We start from the raw sequence: 22,423 nt of genomic DNA on the forward strand, positions 1-22,423 counted from the left end.
TAGTAGTCCATTTATTCTAAACACCCTAACAATGGGAGCATTGAGAAAATTTTAATTAATCACTTATCATTTCTAGTGCATACATAATAACACCTATGATCCCTCAAATCAACCCCAAACAAGTACACTATGATTGTTCTATTCAGTAAGGGATACTAGAAATAGGCTAGCTTTTGTTCAATTGAAGTTAAATATTACAAACATCTTAATATTCATTAAGCACCTATGTAAGCCAATGTTGACCCCTATAACTTGTTCCCCAAAAGTGTCTACAAATGTCAAGTTATTGTGGTATTGTTTAAATTGTATAAATTAATCGCTCAACCCAAACAAGATGTAAAAGAGAATTAGATAAACATCTACAAAATGATCAATGAGACGGCCATAATTGTGCACTCAATGTATGTCTAACATTATTTGCTTCATGTGAACGTAAATAAGAGCAAGTTACATTACAACATTGGTAAACTCTCACCCTCCTAATCTTCCCCTCCATTTTTGGGAGCATTCTTGTTACAAGGCCATTGGTAACTCTATTGGTCATTTCTTGAAGGTTGATGACTCCATAGCTACCATGGGTCATTCTACCTTTGCCCGCATTTTAATCGACATCAAGATCTCTATGCCCCTCTCTGGGGATGTGGTTCTAATGGTTGGGGATAGGCCATGGACTCAATCATTGGATTATGAGGGCCTCCCGTTTCGTTGTCGAAGATGCTTCTCAATGGGCCACTTAGCTTCGAATTGTTCTCTCTCACACCACAAAGGTGCTACTACTTGGTGGAAAGACACTACTATTAATCACTTAACTATCAAGGCTTTTAATTCTAATGACTCCTCTCGGGATGAGGTTGTGCCTCTTATTGTTGTTGAGGCCCATACTGGCCCTCTTGTTGCTATCGATGTGGCCTCCTCTGGCCCCAAGGCTCCTTCACCCGTTGCTCCTATTTTGCAGCAACAGTCTATTTCGGGTGAATCTACTCTTATTGCAGTTCTGCAACAACAATATGCTCTTGTTGCGGACAAAAATTCAGCAGGGATTTCATCTCTTGATCCTTCTCAAGATGTTCCTAATAGCAATATTATCGAGACTATTGTTTGTCGCAAGCAGACTCAAATGCATTATTTGTAATATCTACATTTCAAAAGTGATCTATGGTGACTATCAAATGGAGTCCAATTAAAAAATTTCCAAAATCATGTTCTATCCCAAGAATTTTGCAGCTCAAGCACAAATTCATTCAAAGCCATTAACACTAGGTTAGAATGTAAAAATCATCTACTTGCCAAGTGCATCGAGTAGCAGTATACATTGTGACTTAAGTTATAAACATTCAACTTACAAGTGGAGCAGTGTTCTTCTGGGTTTAACTGCATAGTATTTTTTATCTTTACATTTCAACAAGTGGTTGATGAAGTAGAATTGATTTCAATTAATATTTAATTCCAAACTCATATTAGACTAGCTATCAAAGCCCATAATATTATGCTTAATGTAATGTCCCCTACTAGTAGGCTGCCTATATAATTAACATACATCATTATGCCTTAAATCAAAACACTAAACTAGGGAACAATTATCATTCATGATAAAATTGATAGTTACTCTACTGAAGCCCCAATCTTCTTTCCTAATCAACCCTAACGGGGAATGGGGAATTACTTGTTAGGAAAACCATTTTCCATAAATAGGCCCAAGAGTTTCAAGAACACCCGTCCATACCACCTCTTGGGCCTCACCTATTTTGGGAAAACCAACCTATCCTCATCAGGGTAATAGAGAATGATTAAGGATTAGGCTAAACTAGGGAACAATTATCATTCATGATAAAATTGATAGTTACTCTACTGAAGCCCCAATCTTCTTTCCTAATCAACCCTAACGGGGAATGGGGAATTACTTGTTAGGAAAACCATTTTCCATAAATAGGCCCAAGAGTTTCAAGAACACCCGTCCATACCACCTCTTGGGCCTCACCTATTTTGGGAAAACCAACCTATCCTCATGAGGGTAATAGAGAATGATTAAGGATTAGGCTATGAGTGTAGTATTCTCTCATGTATTATGAATATATATATGTAAACAAACAAAATTAGGCATAATTGTTATACAAATATGATTAACAAACATAAAACTTATTATTTCTATTATGTGTGTATATAAGAATAAATGTAACAGTTTATACTATAGACCATATATCTGTCCTTTATTCCTAATAGAATTCAGATATAATACATTTAGTTTATGAGTGAGATACAGCAGACCAATCTGCTGTTACGCAATGATTGACAATAGAATACGATTTGCCAAAATTAATATATTATTTCTAATAGAATTCAGATGTAATATTAAATTCATATGTAATATTACTGTAAATAAACATTCAGTTTATGAGTGAGATACAGCAGACCAATCTGCGGTTAGGCAATGATTGCCAATAAAATATATATATATATATTCTCCTTCCATGATTCCCTGGAGTTATGATTCGCAGCATATATATATATATATATATACCATGATGTGTCCCTCCTTTAGTTACGCCTCCTCTAAGGGTGGCGGCTCTATGAGAGTAGCCTTCATCACTTGATCACTAATCATCGTGCCTCTTCATTAATCCCCGTGGTGAGTTAGGAATGTTCGTGCCTTAGCAAACATGCTTTCCACATGATCGAACATAGAGAACAACGTATATATGGATAAGGAAATTGATGCAGATTCGATAGGTTTAATACCTTGACATCCTGGACCGAAATCCCTTAGAAAATCGTTAAGTATTATCTCATAAGACAATTTTCTGATATTTTAAGAGCTCTCTGTTGCGGGGTCATGACACTTAGGCCGTGTAAAGTATCTGCTTGCCAAGTATGTAAAGCATGATAATTAACATTTTAAGTTCCAGACATTCAACTTCTAGGTAGAATATGCTACCAAACAGTCCTCGACACATTTTTCAGCCTTAATCTCTTATAGCATTTTCAACAAGAATCGTCTGAGTTCATTTTGAATCTTAGAATCCTAATATAGTAAAAAATAGAACATTTTTATTACTTTTAAAAACATGTGTTCAGAATCTCAATAAAAATATGCTCCTTTTGGATAAAATATTGCATTACCTGTATCATACAATTCCCAGATGGAGTGCAAATTGCCAAAATATATAGTTTTTCCGAAGTTCCCACCATAAGGCTTTCATTTCAGCAAATCAAGGTTAGTACCTGACCAGGGATATTGTTCCTCCCATTCCAAAAATATTGCATTACCTGTATCATACAATTCCCAGATGGAGTGCAAATTGCCAAAATATATAGTTTTTCCGAAGTTCCCACCACAAGGCTTTCATTTCAGTATATCAAGGTTAGTACCTGACCAGGGATATTGTTCCTCCCATTCCCAAATTTCCCTTTACGGATTTTTGATTAAATGAGAGAAATATAATCTACAAATGTTTCATGGGATCTAGAGTGATGACTGACATGTAATGTCTTAAAGATGTTTGGTGACAAACCTATTTGCAAAGGCTCTTTTCAAATGAGAAACTAAGAAATCTCATACCACACAATCACCTGTGATGAGGCATACCAAGGAAAAACTAAAGATTGGCATACCATGCTTTCCTCAACAATCTCTCATAAATGCCTGTAAGCATTTCTAACAATCAGTGAACAGTGAAGCCAAAAGACATATATTAAAACCAGAGTGAGAATTAAAATGCTACATGAGGACAGCTTTCAACCAAGATGAGATCGAGCAAAATTCTCGTCATATCTTGCCTTATACATATGCAGCTTTATTACAATTCATATCATGCAGGAAACTGCCACGAGCGAAGGCAAATTTTGCCTTTGCCAACCTGGGCAGCTAGGGCATATTAAATCAAAAATCTTAAACTGCTTCGTCCTCTACTACAAACTCTTGTTAATATCTCTTACTTTAATGGATTTTTTCCTTAAGACCATAAACCTCCAAACAAACTCTAATATACAGCCAACCATGTTACAAGTTCAGGGTGGAACTGACTGTACTCATTAACAATTAAGATCTTGAAGGCCTGCCTAGAACCAAACATCTGTGATAATAACATTACCTAAAAAACAAGTACAAGGATCTCAAAGCTCGTAGATTCTTCACATAAACATCTTGAGGCTCAAGGTGACATGCGATCAGCAGCCGATAAATAGTCAGATTCAGATTCTTCCATTCCTGAATATGCAGAATTCCCAGTCTCAGTAATGGGAATGCCTAGATTTGTCGCCTCTGCACATATATGACAAATTTATGTCAGGTATATCTGAATATGCCTTCCCAGATTTACTACAATCAGTGCTAAACAGTTGACTTTAATAAGCACATAGTATGTACCAAAAAGAGAATTTATGGAAGGCCTCTTTGGTGATGAGCTCCTTTTTAAATCCACTGTCGATAAAACAATGAAAACGAGTATTAAAGGGATCAGTCATTGTCAATAAGTTTCAAACATAAACAGAAATTAAATATTACCCTCATCAAAAATACTGTACCACTACTACCACATGCAAAAAGTTCACAATAGGAAAGATATATCCATTTCGGAACTTGTGAACAACCACCAAGAGGATTCTTATATTTATAAAATTCAATATACAATTCCATCATATATATATTATCCAGAACAATTAAAACATCCAATAATATCTACGTTTCAGCTGCTTGTTACAGTAAAGGCAAATACAATACAAATTTGAAATGCTTCACCAAAACAAAAGAAATACAGGAATTATAAACAGAGATTTATTCATCGCCAGTAGGCAACCTAATCTGAACCTCAATCAAATCAAGAACTCAATGAGCATTCTCAAGTAAGTGAAAATGTTAAAGCTCCATCCTGAATGCAACAATGTCATAACGATTCATAAGAATGTCATGATTTTCAAAATTGTGTACCGTACCTTCTTCTAACTTGTCCATAAGATATCCTTGTTTTAGGTTCACTAACTCTGGTTATGATCTTTTATTGTTTCAATTTGTTACTACTCAAGATGTTGGAATATCTTTTAGCACTTGCACTTAATATTTTAACTTGTAATTACAGAGCTATTGACCCACTCTTGTTCATTTGTAGATATTTATACAAATTATTTCTTCTTTCAGCCTCTCATGACCCCCAAGCTTCTTCAACACAACAAACTGAAAAAATGAGACTAAAAATGCTCTGGATACCGCCACTTTCTGACCAAACAGCAACAGAAAGTTAGTAGGCCTTGCTATCACCTCATAGGTTGTCCAGGAAACCCATAGCATTGTTATTGTTAACAATATACCCTCCCAATCTACACCTTCAATTCCACACAACCTCATTCACTACTAACATAAATGCTTGACAGGGAATTATAAACTTTTAACTTGCTCATCAGTGTCTACTGATTTCATTCACAAAGTGTGCCTCCCCTATAACTTCTAGAAGCTCATTGTAATGTTCCCATCCTTGACGTTACACCACTAATGCTTCACATGATCCTTCAGTTTTGAGAAGTCTCTAAAAGAGACAAAATTGTAAGAGGATAGACAGTTTGAGTATGGTGAAGTCTAATGAAAACCATAGATACATCTCAATTAAACTTATTTTACCATTGCCAGTCATCTTCAATATTCTCAAGACAATGATGATGTTAAGTATAGAATCAGCAAATATTGTATTAGTACCATTGATTATACTGACATGTAATCTTCATGCCAGTCATCTTCAATATTCTCAAGACAATGATGATGTTAAGTATAGGATCAGCAAATATGGTATTAATACCATTGATTATATTGACATGTAATCTTCATACTTGGCAATACAATCAGCTACGTGGATGTTGATACATGATAGCCTCTGTAAGATAAATGATTGAATGAGAGATAAATGAAGTCTCTCATTCAATCATCTATCTTATCGATAGACTATGATAAGACTTCATTTTCATCTAATGATCATTCTTCGATATATAACCTTACTTATTCCGATCAATGTCTAACTACCGATTATTATCGGTTGCAAATCATAAAGCACAAATACCGATTGGTATCGGTTTACCTTGTTAATCATTTGCACACCGATTATTATCGGTCAAACACATTAACTATGTAAACACCGATTGTTATCGGGATTATTAAAAAACTGCATACCAATTAGTATCGATTAATTTGTTAATAATATATACGCCGGTTAGTATCGGCTCACTTGTTATGACGTACACACCGATTAGTAACTTATACATGCCGATTGGTATAAGGTAAAATGCGATTATGATTCTAAGAGGTGCGATCAAGTAATATCTTGATCGGTCATGTCCATTAGACATGACCGGTCAAGGTATTGCTTGATCCTCCTCATTAGCATATATATATATATATATATATATATATATATATATATATATATATCGATAATGATGAGAAGTACATTGAAATCGATAAATGCTCCTTCTCCATCTGCATCATACCAGACAATAATCAGATCCATTATATCAAGAAATAACATATACCTGAAAGAAGAAGAATAACCTTGAATATAACTTGCATCTTAAATTGAAAATTGAATATCATTTACAATGGAGATCACACGTAAAGAAAGAATCTATCAAGTAAACAGTGGTTAAACAGCGATTCTATATTGGATGGCAATTAAGCGATGTAATGTCCCCACTTTGAAATATAATTTAATAATAAATAATAATAATAAAATTAAAATACAAAAAGAATAAAAAATTAAAATTAAAATATAAAAGAATATAATTAAATATAATTAAAATTAATGAATGGTCAAAAGGCATGAAATGATAAGTTGGGACTCCCCCAAATATGAGGTATAAAAGGGAGAAGAGAATTCATTTGAAGAGGAGATAATTTGGGAATCAGAAGTGCAGATCTGATTTAAATAGGAAGTGCAGATCTAACAGTGAAAGGTTGTGTCCCTTTCAAAGGGGCAGAAACAATGAAGAGTTGCACTCTTTCAAAGGGTGCTAATGGTGAAAGGGGGTGTCTCTTGCCAAAGGGCATACATGATGAAGAGGTGTGACCTCTCCCTCACATTGAGAGATATAAAGGAAAGGAATCAAAATCATCCAGTGGGAGCAGCATCAATCCGATCAGATCAGAACTGTTAATAAGTTACAGGCAATAACATCCTTGTTGGTGGCAGCCTCCAACTAGGAATTCGAACATAATCCAGGAGGAAAACAATCAGACCAAGGCAAGTAAGAGTTAGAACATAAATCCAAGAACAGAATGAACAGATCAAGGAAACACATAATAGAAACATCAAATAATCCCGGAAAAAGGGAAATTCTGGAAAAGAGATGAATAAGGACAAAACTCCAATCTGAAAACAGTTTGAACTATAAATAGATCTCAGTTCGGATAATACCAGAAAGCAATCTACCGCAGATCGAAGGCATTGCTTATGCCGGCAACCAAGCATCAACACAAATTGTATTAGTCAAATCTGCAGAAGCAAGGACTAAGAGGTGTAAGGTGTAACCCAATGGTGGCGAGGGGCTCACAAGTGGTCATAATGACTCTTGGAGTCAAGGAACCCATTACACTCTCTATGCCAAACTCACAAGATAATGTGTGTATGGGTAATAGGCTTGGAGGGGCAGTAACATGGGCCGCCAAGTCTAGCAAGGAGGTTAGAAGCAACCATTCCTCAGGCTTGGTAGACAACGGACCCAAGCAACCCTTTTATGTGTGTATAGGTAACAGGCTTAGAAGGACAGCAACATGGGCCGCTAAATCTAGCAAGCAGGTTAGAAGCAACCATTCCTTGGACTTGGTAGATAATGGACCCAAGCAACCCTTTCATGTCTCATATACCCACTCTTTCTGTTGTTACATTAAAATAGGTCATAACTAATTAAGAATGGATATGCTTTTACATGTTTGCTTTTCCTTTTGGGTGCAGGTTGTCCTTCCAAGACTACACTCATCCAATGTAAGGTATGTGTCCAACCTTAATCCCACTTATATCATTCATGATTTTCTTGATTAAGAAATAATCACATTGTAGTATTGAAATAATGATTTGTTTCAAATAATCAGAATAGTAATTGTCTCCTAATTAATCAATTTAAATCATAAATGTATTGAAACAGATAAATTATTATTAAAACCAGCATATAGCTAGTAGGGGACATTACAAGCGATTACATACAAGTAATGAGAAGTTGATATAAAATGTAGGTATATCACAGATCTCACTTTAAATTCTGCAATTGAAGAAGTCGATATCAGTGATTATTATCATTGTAAGCAGCGACCAAGTGTGAAGACAGCAACAGCAATTATTACCATTGAACAAGCAATTTAAAAGGGTTGATGTCTATTAAGGAAGACAACATAAACAGCGATCTGTAATTAAGAATAAGTAACAACAGCAATTTCGTTATAAATACAAGCAGCGACCACAATTAATAATAAACAGATCATGCTGCAATTTATATGAGAAAACAAATAAATCTTAAAGCATGTACAGCGATTCATTGAAGAAAATATTATGGCCGACTTCACATGCTGGGCAAGTTTCTTACAATATTATTGACTTCCTTAACTTATTGACAATGACCTTACTAAGAGAAAGGCAACGGTTTGTTGTTTAAAACAAAAAACAAATTAGTTTGCAAGCAACGATTCATAAAGGCACCTAATAGCATAAACCAAAGGGTGCGATTTATAAAAGTATGTAAAAAGGAAATATTTAATCCAACAGAGGTGCGATTAGAGATATAATTTGTACGAAAGATATTATATATACTTTGATTTGTTTTAAAGAGGTATGTCTATAAGAAGACATGTCTCATTTGAGAGATGTCTAATTTCAAAGGGTATGCCCTTTGAAATTGAATGAATATGGAGATATAAAAAGGGACAAGTATGAGAGATAAAGGGGTGGGAAGTGAAAAAATGACAATCAAGCATATACACCAGATTTATGAGCTATTAATGAAAAGATAACTTGTAGATTTAATGAGAAAAGTATAAAGAGTTTATAGCAGATTTACATGAGGGGATTGTAATCATTTTATTGGTAAATTTATGATCAGTTTAGACCAGATTTAAGAAAGAAATTATTGCAGATCGGAGAAGAGAGTTATGGCAAATTTGTGAAAAACAATCACATACACTAATTTAAGGAAATGCATTCTTGGAGATTATTGCAGACTTTTGAAAGAGGTTATTGTGGTTATCTTGTGTAGGTTTGTGGAAAACTTTATAGAAGATTTGGGGACGATTTTATTTATTATTAATCTAATCTAAAGGGCTCATTCGAGCAGCAAAACTTCATAACGTGGAGGAATATGTTCCAAGTACACAAATCAGGAAAAGCTATCAAGATAAGTTCTATCTTCTGAACTATTCTTAGAATTTGAAGTTAAATGTTATAATGAAATATGTTCAGTTTGAGGAAATTATATTTATTAATATATTTCAACTCACTTTAAGTTAGAATTGTTATCTCAAGGCTAGATTAATGTAAATCCCAAACAAGGACATTACACTCATGGGAATCCAAAACTAGATCGCTGTCTAATACAAAATGAACCTATCTTTACACCAGTGTTTTGTGGGGTCTCGGGAGAGGGGGCATAGGAAAAGGTTTTGGGGGCAGCATTTTTCCCAAATTTTGGAGAAAGCAAAGGTGTTGTGACGTTTTCACACATCACCCCATTGCAAATGGGGACCCCCACTTTTTTGCTTGGTAGCGTAGTTGTCTTAGCTTAGTCATCTAGCTTGGTAATAATTTTGAATCATTAACCTTTTTCTTGTGAGGAGATGTAGTGCCTTTGATTGTCAAGATGTGATCGAGTCAGCATTTCCAGGTCTTGGACTAGGATGAACAAGTAACCTTCAGCTTCCTTTTGCCAAAGTGCTTGAGCATTGGATAGGAATCAAGGTCTTCATTGAGTAGGGTTTCGCAAGGCTAAGTCAAGGCATGAATTCCACAATGTATGTTCGGGGTGATTGAGTAATCCTCAAACAAAACTGTATCTCAATAGAGGATGATAAGCGAAGATGATAGATGAGTGAAGGAATGAAATTGGGGTATCAATTGTTTTCCTTGGATTTCCGGAAGGAAATTCAAGGATAAAGTCTTCACCAAAGGCAAAATTGGCATCATGGTGAGACAAAGTGTGGACTCAATGCTCAAATCAGGTTAGAGGTGAAGTGATTAATCTGCCTTTTAACCTTCACTAATCCATGACTTCAAGGAGAAATGATTAATCTTTCAAGGAATAAGTGAAGCATATAATTTGGGTGACTTGATAATTAGAACGACTATGACAAGGAAATGTCAAATCACCCTTACAAGAATACTATCCTTCACTTGGCGGAACCTATGAGTTGGAGAGGTGTGCTCAAGCTTATCCTTCACATGCCTAAATCCACGGCCAAAGTGGAACTTTCCCTTGCATGCCCAAATCCACGACCAAGGAGGAAGACTTCTTTCACCCCTCCAAATCCACGGCACAAGGCATTTCTTCCTTCACTTGCTAGAATCCACGGCAGAACTCAAGGAGTGATCCTGCCTCCATCCAGCAAAATCCACCGCCTTCCTTGCAAAATTCCCTCGCTCCCTCAAAACCCTAGCCATCCTCAAGAAATTCCCTTGCACCTTGAAATCCCTGGCCAACATGACATTTTCCCCTCACCCCCAAGATCCCCGGCCATGATCATAATCATTCCTTTACCCCTCCAAATCCATGGCAATGGCTAATTTTCCCTTGACTTGGCAAATGAAAGAGCAACATTGATATTTGATCAGGCAAATGGCTAAATGATGAGGAATGAAAGTGATTGATGCAATCAGCAACTTGGAGAAAGTGAATTCTTCCCTTACTGCCCCAAATCCACGGCCATCTTAGCATACTTCCTTGGCACCTCTAAATCCACAGCAATCCTATGCAGTATTCCCTCACCTCTCTAAATCCACGACAGTCCTAAGAGGTCTTCCTTGACACCTCCAAATCCATGGCAATCTTGGTGAAGGGGCAGCAATTTGTCTACCACTTGGTAGAAACACCAATCAGACTTGAAATCAGTGAAATCAGACTTGGCAAACTAAGAAATCAGACCTCTAAAAGGTGAGATTTCAGACTGAAAGGCCCAATCAGACCTGAAATGAGTGAAATTAGATATTAAATTATTAAGATCGGACATGAGAATAGAAATCAGAACATCTAGAGTCTATATTAAATAACATGTTTTTGAAATCAAGATATATCTTGTGTGTTTGATCTGAGAATTCCTTTGTTTTTGTACGTGATCAAGGGAAGGAACCGGCTGCAAGCAACATCAAGGTCTGATGCAGGGAGTAAGCATGTGGACTGATGGAGAGAAGACATTACAACTTGGAGGAGTCAAGATATTCAAGGTTCAAGGAATCAAATACAAGGACTTCACAATGCAAAGGAGGAGATCAGCATATTCACTTACAACTACAGCATTGTATTGATAGCATGAAGGAATCATGATAGGGAGGAGGCATCAAGGGAAAGGCGCTACAATGCAAGTGCAGAGATCAACATCAAGGAAGAAATCCAAGAACACTTGTCAAGATAAGGAGGTAATCTAAGATAGGAGATTCAAGATGGAGAGCAATGCAAGAACAAGTTCTGGACATCATAGGGAAGGAGTTTCCACACAAGAGAAAGAGAATGATCAAGGAGATAGTTCCAAAAGAGTTAATCAAAGTTAGAAGGCATGATCCCCAAGGATGATGCAAATTGAGAATATCTCCCACCATCATCACCTCAAGAGAAATTGAAACAATGAGTATCAAGAGATATTGCTCGAATCACAAACATTTATGATGAAAAACAAGGTGTCTAGATTCAATGTACTTGACTCAACCAATGAGGATAACTACCACATGTGGAGGCACAAAGTTCGATGTACCTAACCTCATCATTCATTGGTCCGAATTCAAAGGAGGTCATGTGTCCTATTCAATATAATTTTATCATTGGTCAAGTATTAAATTCTATGTAATGGGTGTAACAAACCCTAATTAGGGTTTCTATATTTCAATCTTGGCCACTGATTTGGATTTGATCTAGGCCATTCGATTGTATTGAGAGCACTATATAAGGCTTGCTCTCCTCATTTGTAACGGTTACTAGAGACTAGTTAGCAAGTAGATCATTAGCAAACAGCTAGAGTAGAGTAGGAGAAAAGGAGATTGTTGTCAAGACTTTGTTGCAAGAAGCATATTATTTTCAGTGAAGATATGGTGAATTTCATATGTTGATTCAACAAGTTGGACCTCATGATCAGCAACCCTTTCCCTTAAAAAATGATACTTTATAGATATATGCTTAAAGTGAGAATGAAGAACAGGATTCTTAGAAATATTGATCGTACTATAATTATCACAAAAGATAGAAATAGGTTTATCATTTGTCACCTTCAAATCCTTGAGGGTTTGTCTCATCCATAAAACCTGTGTACAACAAGAAACTGCAGCAACATATTCAGCCTCAACTATAGACAAAGTCATTGACTCTTGTTTCTTGCTCAGCCATGCAGCCAACTTATCACAAAAAAAGAATGCACCACCACTAGTGCTACACCTATCATCAATACAACCTGCCCAATCTGCATCTATATAGCCTATCAAATTAAAAATCAAAAGTCCTTGGATACCATAAACCATAATTTTAGTACCCCTTAGATATCTAAAAATCCTTTTAATAGCATTAAGATGTGAAACCTTAGGAGCATATTGAAATCTAGCAACCATGCACACAGCTTGCATGATATTAGGTCTTGATGATGTAAGATATAACAAACTACCAATCATAGACTTGTATTATGTCTAATTTGTATTTGATGATTCATCATTTTTACTCTACTTACAACCCATGATCATTGGTGTACTAACCAGTTTACAATCCTTCATTTGAAATTTCTTAAGCATCTCTTTGGTATATTTTGTCTCCGATAGAAATATACCTACATCCAACTAAGATACTTGCAAACCAAATAAAAATGAAAGTTCTCCTATCATAGACATTTTGATTTTGCTTGTATTTGACAAGCAAAATCTTTGCAAACATCATCCGCATCAAAAACAATATCATCAACATACACAACCACTACAAACACATGATCATCAATAGACTTGAAATATAGGTTGCAACCTGCATTACCTTTGTTGAAACCCTACTATAGAAGATACTAATCAAGCCCGGAATACTAAGCTCTAGGTGCCTATTTGAGACCATACAGAGCCTTTTTCAACCTACAAACATGATCTTCTTCACTTGCACATACAAAGCCTTCTAGTTGTTCCATGTAAACTTCCTCTTCCAAATATCCATTTAGAAATGTGGATTTAACATCCATTTGCCAAACTTTAAAATTTTTGTGAGCTAAAAAATGCCAAAAACATACAAATAGCCTCTAATCTGGCTACAGGTTCAAATGTTTCTTCAAAGTCAATGCCTTCAATCTATGCATACCCCTTACATACAAGTCTACCTTTGTTTCTAACAATCTTGCTACCTTCATTCAACTTGTTTCTAAAAACCAATTTAGCACCAATTACATTTTTATCAACATACCTAGGTACTAGTTCCTACGTTTTGTTTTTCTCTATTTGGGTTAATTCTTCTTTCATTGCATTAATCCAATTTTCATCACTACTGGCCTCATTATAGGACTTAGGTTCAAATTCAGAACCCAAAGAAAGATATACCTCTTCATTACAATATTTGGCAACTTTTCTTCATGTTTGAACACCATCATCTATATGACCAATGATCTACTACTCAGGATGGTTTTTCTTTACAAATTTTAAGGGGGCCTTTTCACTATCATTTTCAAGAGCCACTTCACCACCATCTTCAAAACCTATTTCAACATTGAAATCCTTCAAAGAATCAAAAGAATTTCTACTGATAAAATTAACATTCGCTTGTAGCACAACTCTGCAATTAACTGCTTTATGACCAAAATAGTTACAAAGATTACAAAAACCATGATAAGAATAATATCTCTCTGTTGTCAACCTTCTAGTAGGAAAATGCCATTGTGAATACCTTCGTTGTCTCTGAACTCTAACAAATTTATTGCTTTTGTCTTTGTCACTAGAATTTTGGCCTTTTTCAAATCCCAAACCAGATGGATTCTTATTTGACCTTTGTTTGGTTAACATTTCATCTAACAAATTTAAACTCTTTTCAAACTTAACTTTTTTATCAAAAACTATCTTCAATTGTTTCCATTTGTAATGTCCCCTACCTAATTTGCCCTAAAATATGTGTGTGTGTGTGTGTGTATATATATATATATATATATATATATATATAAAGTTCATTCCTCAAATTGACTACTTCACTTTCTAACTTTAAACAATTTTCAAATTTTAATAAGAGTTTAGAATTGATTACCTACGTTTGTCTTCTACCTTCTTCGATTTTAACCTTTAGGTTGATGATCATCTATTTCCTTTCCTCAAGTTCCCTTTTTAGGGTATCATTTTCCTTCAATGCTAACACCTTTTGTTGTGAATTCTCCCTTTTCAATCTCTTGATTTCTTCTAAGGCACACAAAAGTTCTCCTTCAAAACTTATTTCACTTTCTTCATCATATTGTAACTCCTCATCATGTTGATTTGCACTAATAGCTCCAATTGCCATAAACAATTTTTCAGCACCAGACTCTTCACTGTCTTCTGAGTTTGAGCTGCCTTCCTTAATGCATAAGATTTTCTTCTTTTTTCAGAAATTTTGTTGTTTGTAAGAAGATTGTCCTTTATTATTCTTTTTGAAACCCTCCTCATTATCTTGGTCATCTTTGTCATATGGACACTTAGTAGCAAAGTGCCCGATTCTTCCACAATTAAAGCACTTAAAGGGTAACTTCCCCTTGCACTTACCAAAACTCTTTTTCAGTTTCTTCACTAGGTATGCAAGTTCTTCTTCCATGCTAATATCTAAATCTGAAGTTTCTTCTTCTGCCTTCTTTGTTGATTTGAAAGCAGCCTCTCTCTTTGTGTCTTCTTCTGGAACCAATCTCATTTCGTACACAATATCAAGTTGTTACAATCTAATTGTTTGCACTCTTCAGATGAACTGTATGAAGATCCACTTCTCAATACTGAAAACCAGCAAAGTTTCATCTGTTTGTGCTTAATCATTCACAAAATCCGATCATTGAATTTGCACATGACAATCAGGTATGAAGATCCACTTCTCAATACTGAAAACCTGCAAAGTTTCATCTGTTTGTGCTTACTCATTCACAAAATTCGATCATTGAATTTGCACATGACAATCAGGTATCACTGTCATTTTATCAATCATATATCAAAGTTTGCTGTTGTTTATCAGTAAGCAGAATATTATCACAATCTGATCTTTATTTGACATATTTGACATCAATGACAAGATATTGTAACAGGGACTCCTAAAAATTAATGAAAAAAGCAAAAAATAACAATTAGATCCCAACCCTACCTACTGATTTTCCTTTGTCTCGATCAAGGATGAGGGACACAGAGCTGCTACACAGCATCATTTGCATGGTGCAGCTAGTCAAAGTGACATCTATGAACTGCCAAACCCAAACCACTAACATAGTGCAAAATCTACAAAATATGTTTTGTGTATGGTCCACAATTCCAAATCGTGTTTGCAGCAGGGAATGATATATGTCTATGGCATATGTTTATTAATAGCAAATGCAGCCTCAGCATGTAAACAGCTAAACACAGCAAACTCTGTAGCTCTTTAGTTCAACAAAATTGAAATGCTGACTAAATTCTAAAAATAACAATATGGTTAACTGCAAAACTAAATATTGAAAGAAAAACTGAAATGCGAAGAGAAACAGACACAAATCCAACTGATGATTAAAAAACAAATATGTGAAAAAAGGTTGAGAGCCTTACCAACAGTAGGGTGAAATCCCTTCACAGCATCAAAATTCTTGTATGTATAACCGACAAAATTTAGATCCTTTGCTGTCAGCATCTATTCAAAGAATAGACAAATAATCAATTTAATTACATCAGAAACTTCTGAAACAAACAAGCAGATGCTAAGTGCATAATGAATTGCAAGAATTAGAAACAATTTGTTTGCCATTGCAATTGTCTCAATCTACTTCTGTATGTAAGCATAATGCAGTTAAAAGTCTTTTGATAGTATCTAAATTCTAACATTTACTTATGATATCTAAAAGATCTTGGAAAACAAAAATACACTGCAAGATCAGTCAAAAAAAACTTTCTTGATGCCTATTCAATTTATACTCTCAAGTAATATGAATTTTATGACTCTACCATTCGAAAACAAACTGAAAATGTTATGACAAGAATAGTCTACAAGATTGTAAAATATGAGTACTACAAAGCTAGCTTTAATTCAAAGTTTTCTGAATTAGCATTTGTTGGTTTGAGCTTTCACTAATTTACAAGGGTTTGTCTTACGTATGCATGTGAGCAAGCAATTTCAAAGCATGGTATTTCAGGGAATAGGGATGTGTCTGAAGTTTAAACGGCTTGTACATGTCTTAGAAAATCAAATAATCACACTAGAGTATTAATAGAACATAGAAAAAAAATTAAATTTCATAGAAGATAACAACACAAAAAATAAGATTGCTTATCCTCCATGACATATTAACCTTTTGGAGATGAATCGTCCAATTCCCTTTAAAGGCACATGTAATGTAATATGAAATCTAAGCGACAATTGCCCAAATAGTAAATGGGACTTAATAATATTCAATAAGTTGAAATTTAACATACAATTCAAAAAATTTAAACAATTTGAAAACTAGGCAACCAAAACAAAAGTTACATGCTGATATCAAAATCAAAAATCTAAGTTAGCAGTTCGCACAAAATTGGACCCAGGACACAATCTGGTTCGAACTCGGTCCGAGGTCCCAGGCCGGTTTGCTATGGGTCTAGACAAGGTACCGGCCACAACCTATGGGTCCAGCCATACTAACCCCAGGGTGAATTTTGTCCCTAGAATGCTACATTCAAAAAATTTGCCAAACAGCTGAATTTGCCCCCCAACCCTAAATTTTGCCATGTAAAACATCTAAAAGGAAAAACCTATCTCATTTTTGCTATTGTAAATGAAAAACAAAAATATTTTGCTCCATTGTTGAGCATATTTTTTGCTTGCCATTGCACGAATAGAGTTGAATATTGATCATTGAATGCTCCAAGCTGGTTGGAGTGCTATTTCTACACATTTGCAAGTGTTGGTTTGTTGTCAAAGTGAACATAGAGGAGGATTTCCTCAAAAGAGATAGGTTTATTGAAGTTTTTATTTTTATTTTTTCACAAATGAACTCTTATAATGTTTTAAAGTGTTTTCTTTTTGGTTTGTTTCGAACGTGTTGTTTATTGAACTTGTTGTCTTAGGTCTTAAAATGTCAACTATTTCTAGATCTAGGAGCCAAACCCACTTCAAAACAGACCCACACTCTCCCCTTTCGCAATACATTGAAATAATACAACTTCCAAGTGACGAAGGTTACATTTGAATTTGTGGTCATTGCAAAGAAAAATACTCGAGCTCATACAATCGAGTAAAAGTCAATTTGTGCTTTATCCCTAACCAAGGCATCAAATATTGTCTCAACACACCCGACCCAAATGCTCGGGTAAAAGTCCATTTGTGCCTTGGTCTCCTTATGTTGTGCAGCATAGTGCTCGGGTTTGCGACATGGGTTAACCACCTTGTGTGGATTCATTAAATCTCATAGTTGTATCGAGCATTAACAAGTCAATCTTTTGGTGCAATGGCAACCATGTTTCTAACAATATTGCCCTTTCCAATTTTAAAATTGTCTAAGACTATGGTTGCATATGTTTCCTCCAGTGTGGCATGTTTTCAAGTTATGTTGTTTGGTCTGAAGTTAGAGGCAACCTTGTGGTGATCTAACAATGATCAAACACTGAAATTAAAAGAAATTTCAGTCATCATACTGTTAGTTTTGAGAAAGCAACATTCATGCCAGCATCCTAACAGCTTCAGACTTCTCACTATGTCCAACGTAATACTGTAATGTGTTAATTGTAACTAGGCTTATAGGGGTTCGGATTGCCTTAAGGCAACATCCGAACCCCCCTTTAGGACCAGGTCCTATCCTAGGGTAACGTGACCCTTTCTCATTCACATTGCCACACTATGCCAAAATACATGCCATTTAATTATTGGCGCCAAAACCAAGGAGGCCGACTTACATTTCAAAGTGCAAAAGATGCATATAAATAAATGACAATTTGTAAGTCAATAAACAATCATCAAGTTCACATAAAAAGGCGATTTAGCTCTGCTGTGCGAATTCAAGGAAGAGTGCGAACTATTTCAGATTGGTGCGAAATTGTCCAAGAGGACATAGTGGTTTTTATGCAAGGCTTTGAAGCATACAAGGGACAGATCTGATATGTGAAGATCAGATTCAAGCTAAGTATTGTACTTATGTTTAGAGGAGAATATATAATCTGACCTGTGGGTCTTTCATGCTGGGTTTTTTCCTCCTTGGAGGTTTTCCCAGGGTATGCTTGTTTGTCTACTGTTTTATTTCTGATTTATGTTGGCTTATTAAATACTGCAAATCTGATTACAATCTAGGGCATAACTAATCTAAGTTGATTTACTAAAATACTGCAAATCTGATTACAACCTAGGGCACAATCAATTATATAAATCTGATTAATATACCTAGGGTTTAAAATTACATGGTATCAGAGCTATAGGTGTCATTAACTTCTGATTTTAGTAGATCGATTGTTGCATATAGCTGTTGTTTGTGTTCAGATTAAATATGTCAGGTTTGAAGGCTGAAGATAAGCTTAAGGGAGCCATTGATTTTGCTGCTTGGAAAGTTCGTATTCTGTTGATCTTTGAAGAAAATGACCTACTGAAATTTGTAGAAGAAGAAAGGCTGTCTCCTCCAGAAGATGCTGAAGAGCTGAAACTGTTCAAGAAAGATTCCCTCAAGGCTAGAAGGATCATAATTGAGTCCATCAAGAATCATCTTGTCACTATCATATCAAAGTTTACATATGCCAGAGAAATGATCAAACACTTGGAAGGGATCTATGAAGTCAACAATCTCAGCAGGGCTCTTGCCCTAAGACAGCAACTTCTACACATGAAAATGAAAGAAGAAGACTCAATCATTGCCTACTTCATGAAGATCAATGAACTAAAGGACAAGCTAAGCACTCTTGATTGCCAAATCTCAGATAAAGACCTTGTTATGATTGCATTAAATGGTCTACCAGATGAATGGGAACCATTCATTCGTAGCATTGGTGGAAGAGCCGATCGTCCCAACTTTGAGCGTCTTCAATCTGATTGCATCGAAGAGGAATTTCGAATTGAGGTAAGAGGAAAACTCAAGAACTCTCTCAAAGATAATCATGTTCTCTTATCTAAATGTAGGAAAGGTGGTCATTGGAAGAAAGAAAAGAGAAGCAAAGATTTTAGATCCTCCTCCTATGATCCAAGGAAAAAGTCAAGAGATTCCTCTCACATTCGTTGCTTCAGATGTGATAAGTATGGTCACTATGCCAGAGATTGTCAGAATGACCCAAAGGAAAGGGAAGCTAACTTAAATGAAGTTGCCGAACAAAGTGAAGACTACCTTCTCATCTCTGCTCTTTCCAGCAATGTTCCTACGGACAGCAATACGTGGATACTTGACAGTGGTGCCTCCAAACACATCTCAAGATTTCATGAGCATCTCTCAGATCTGATTGAAAAAGACACCAATCTTCATGTAATAATCGGTGATGATGCTCGATACTCGGTAAAAGGTTCTGGCACTACCTCTTTAAAACTAGATTCTGGTATTTCCTTACAACTCTGTGATATTCTATTTGTACCTGGTATTAAAAGAAATCTTATTTCCATTTCAGCTTTAGAAGATAAGGGTTTACAAATAGCATTTTCTAAAGGGAAAGTACTCGCTTAGTCTAAGAAATCTAACTTCAAATCTACTCGTATTATTGGAAATAGATGTGATAGTTTATATAAGCTTGCGGCTAATCCAATTCAAGCTCTCATTCATGAGACCCCTGAATCATGCGAGCTATGGCATAGAAGATTGGGTCATCTTCACTTTCAAGCTCTTCCCACTCTCGGTAAAATGGTCAAAGGTATGCCTAATCTCAGTTTATCTCATGATGATGCTTGTAAAGGTTGTGCAATGGGTAAGAATGTAAAGAATCCCTTTCATAAAAGTGATAGTAGGGCTAAAGAAAGGTTAGAGCTTATTCATTCAGATTTATGTGGTCCTATGTCAGTAGCATCTCCTAGCGGTTTCCTATATTATGTTATCTTCATAGATGATTTCTCTAGGAAAACATGGATCTATTTTCTTAAAACTAAAGAGTCTGAAGAAGTCCTAAACAGATTTAAAGAATTCAAAGCCTTAGTTGAAAATACTACAGGAAATCGAATTAAATGTTTGAGGTCTGACAATGGAGGTGAATACACCTCAGGTAGCTTCTATGACTTTTGTGTTAAAGCAGGAATTAAGAGGGAGTTTTGTGTTCCCTACAACCCTCAGCAAAATGGAGTTGCTGAAAGAAAGAATAGGACCATTGTTGAAGCTGCAAGAGCCATGATACATGATCAGGACTTGCAACCTTTTCTATGGGCAGAAGCATCCAAAACCGCAGTTTATATTCAGAATAGATGTCCTCATCGAGTCCTAAAGGATGTGACACCTGAAGAAGTCTTTTCAGGAATCAAACCAGACATCAATCACCTAAGAATATTCGGAAGCCCTGTGTATGTTCATGTGCCTAAAAAAAAACGAACCAAGTTGGATCCATCTGGAAAGAAAGGCATCCTAGTAGGATACAGCGAATCTTCCAAAGCTTTCAGGATCTACATTTCAGGTCAAAGGTATGTTGAGGTTAGTAGAGATGTAACTTTTGAAGAAGATATTGCTTTCAAAAGATCTAAAGGTTCATTAATCAACAATGATGATATGGTGATGGAAAAACAAGATTCAATTGTTGATGCTAACCCTGAGTTACAGGAGGAGACTACTGATCTTCCAGATCAGGAAGTTCAGAATGACTCATTAGAACCCATGCAATCTACCGATATACCTCAGGATATTGTGGTCTGCAAGAAGAGACCACTTTGGGTTAGAAATACAATTCAAGATGCTGAAGGGTTTGCTGCTCCCAGAGGAACCTTCAGAAATAGCAAGAGTGTCCAAAATCACGCCAACTACATTTCTGTGATGTGCAATATAATTGAGTCTGAACCCCACAATATCGGAGAAGCTATGTCCCATCATGCTTGGAAATTAGCCATGGATGAAGAGTATGGGTCTATCATCAAGAATGATGTCTGGGACATTGTACCCAGACCCAAAGGTAAGTCTGTCGTTTCCTCTAAATGGTTGTTTAAAATTAAACATAATGCTGATGGTAGTATTGAAAAATATAAAGCTAGGTTTGTAGCTCGTGGTTTTTCTCAAAAGGAAGAAATAGATTATGAAGAAACCTTTGCCCCTGTTGCTAGATATACCTCTATTAGGTCTATAATAGCTCTTGCTGCAGCCAAAGGTTGGGAGCTGCATCAAATGGACGTTAAGACAGCCTTCCTTAATGGTGTCATTGAGGAGGAAGTCTATATTGAGCAACCAGAAGGTTATGTAATCCATAAAAGAGATTCTCATGTTTGCAAGTTGAAGAAAGCTTTATATGGGCTCAAACAGGCTCCTCGCGCTTGGTATGAAAGAATTGATAAGTACTTACTAAGTTTAGGGTTTTCCAAGAATGATGCTGATGCTAACATTTACTTGAAAATTTATAATGATGAGATGCTTATTTTAGTTTTGTATGTAGATGATTTATTTCTCACGGGTGAAAATAAATTAATCATAAGATGTAAAAAGGAATTAGCCTCAGAATTTGAAATGAAGGATTGAGGTCTAATGTACTACTTCCTAGGGTTAGAAGTATGGCAAAGAGCTAATGAAATCTTTCTAAGTCAGGGAAAATACACTATTGATATTTTGAAAAGATTTAGAATGATAGACTGTAAACCTATGCGTACTACTGTGGAATCTAACTTAAAGAAGTTAAAGTGTTTTTGCAGCTAACTCGGATTTTGCAGATCCTTCTGAGTATAGGCAGTTGATTGGCTCCCTGATGTACCTAGTCAATACTAGGCCAGATATCTGTTATGCTGTGAATGCTCTCAGTCAGTTCATGAGCTCACCTAAACATGTTCACCTGGTTGCTGCCAAGCACATTCTAAGATACCTACGTGGCACGATTGGTTATGGGCAGAAGTATTCACTTAATACCCCAATCCTCTTGAAAGGCTACTCAGATTCAGATTGGGCAAGAAGTGTCAAGGACAGGAAAAGCACTTCAGGCATCTGCTTCAACTTGGGCTC

At 35.8% G+C, this 22,423-nt stretch overlaps 1 protein-coding gene across 1 annotated transcript in view; it reads right to left on the minus strand.

The window, feature by feature from the left end:
* Positions 1-3,663: 3,663 nt before the first annotated feature.
* The window catches only part of LOC131054234 (uncharacterized), a 139,789-nt gene continuing 121,029 nt past the window's right edge, over positions 3,664-22,423 (minus strand). Inside the window, exons 11-13 of the mRNA XM_057988692.2 lie at positions 15,918-15,999; positions 4,364-4,417; positions 3,664-4,258 (exon numbers count right to left, since the gene is read on the minus strand). Of these exons, the coding sequence (XP_057844675.1) occupies positions 4,149-4,258; positions 4,364-4,417; positions 15,918-15,999 (246 nt within the window). The 3' untranslated portion in view covers positions 3,664-4,148. The remainder of the gene's footprint in view (positions 4,259-4,363; positions 4,418-15,917; positions 16,000-22,423) is intronic.

The sequence above is a fragment of the Cryptomeria japonica genome, chromosome 10 (genome assembly GCF_030272615.1).
Source record: "Cryptomeria japonica chromosome 10, Sugi_1.0, whole genome shotgun sequence".
Classification (NCBI taxonomy): domain Eukaryota; kingdom Viridiplantae; phylum Streptophyta; class Pinopsida; order Cupressales; family Cupressaceae; genus Cryptomeria; species Cryptomeria japonica.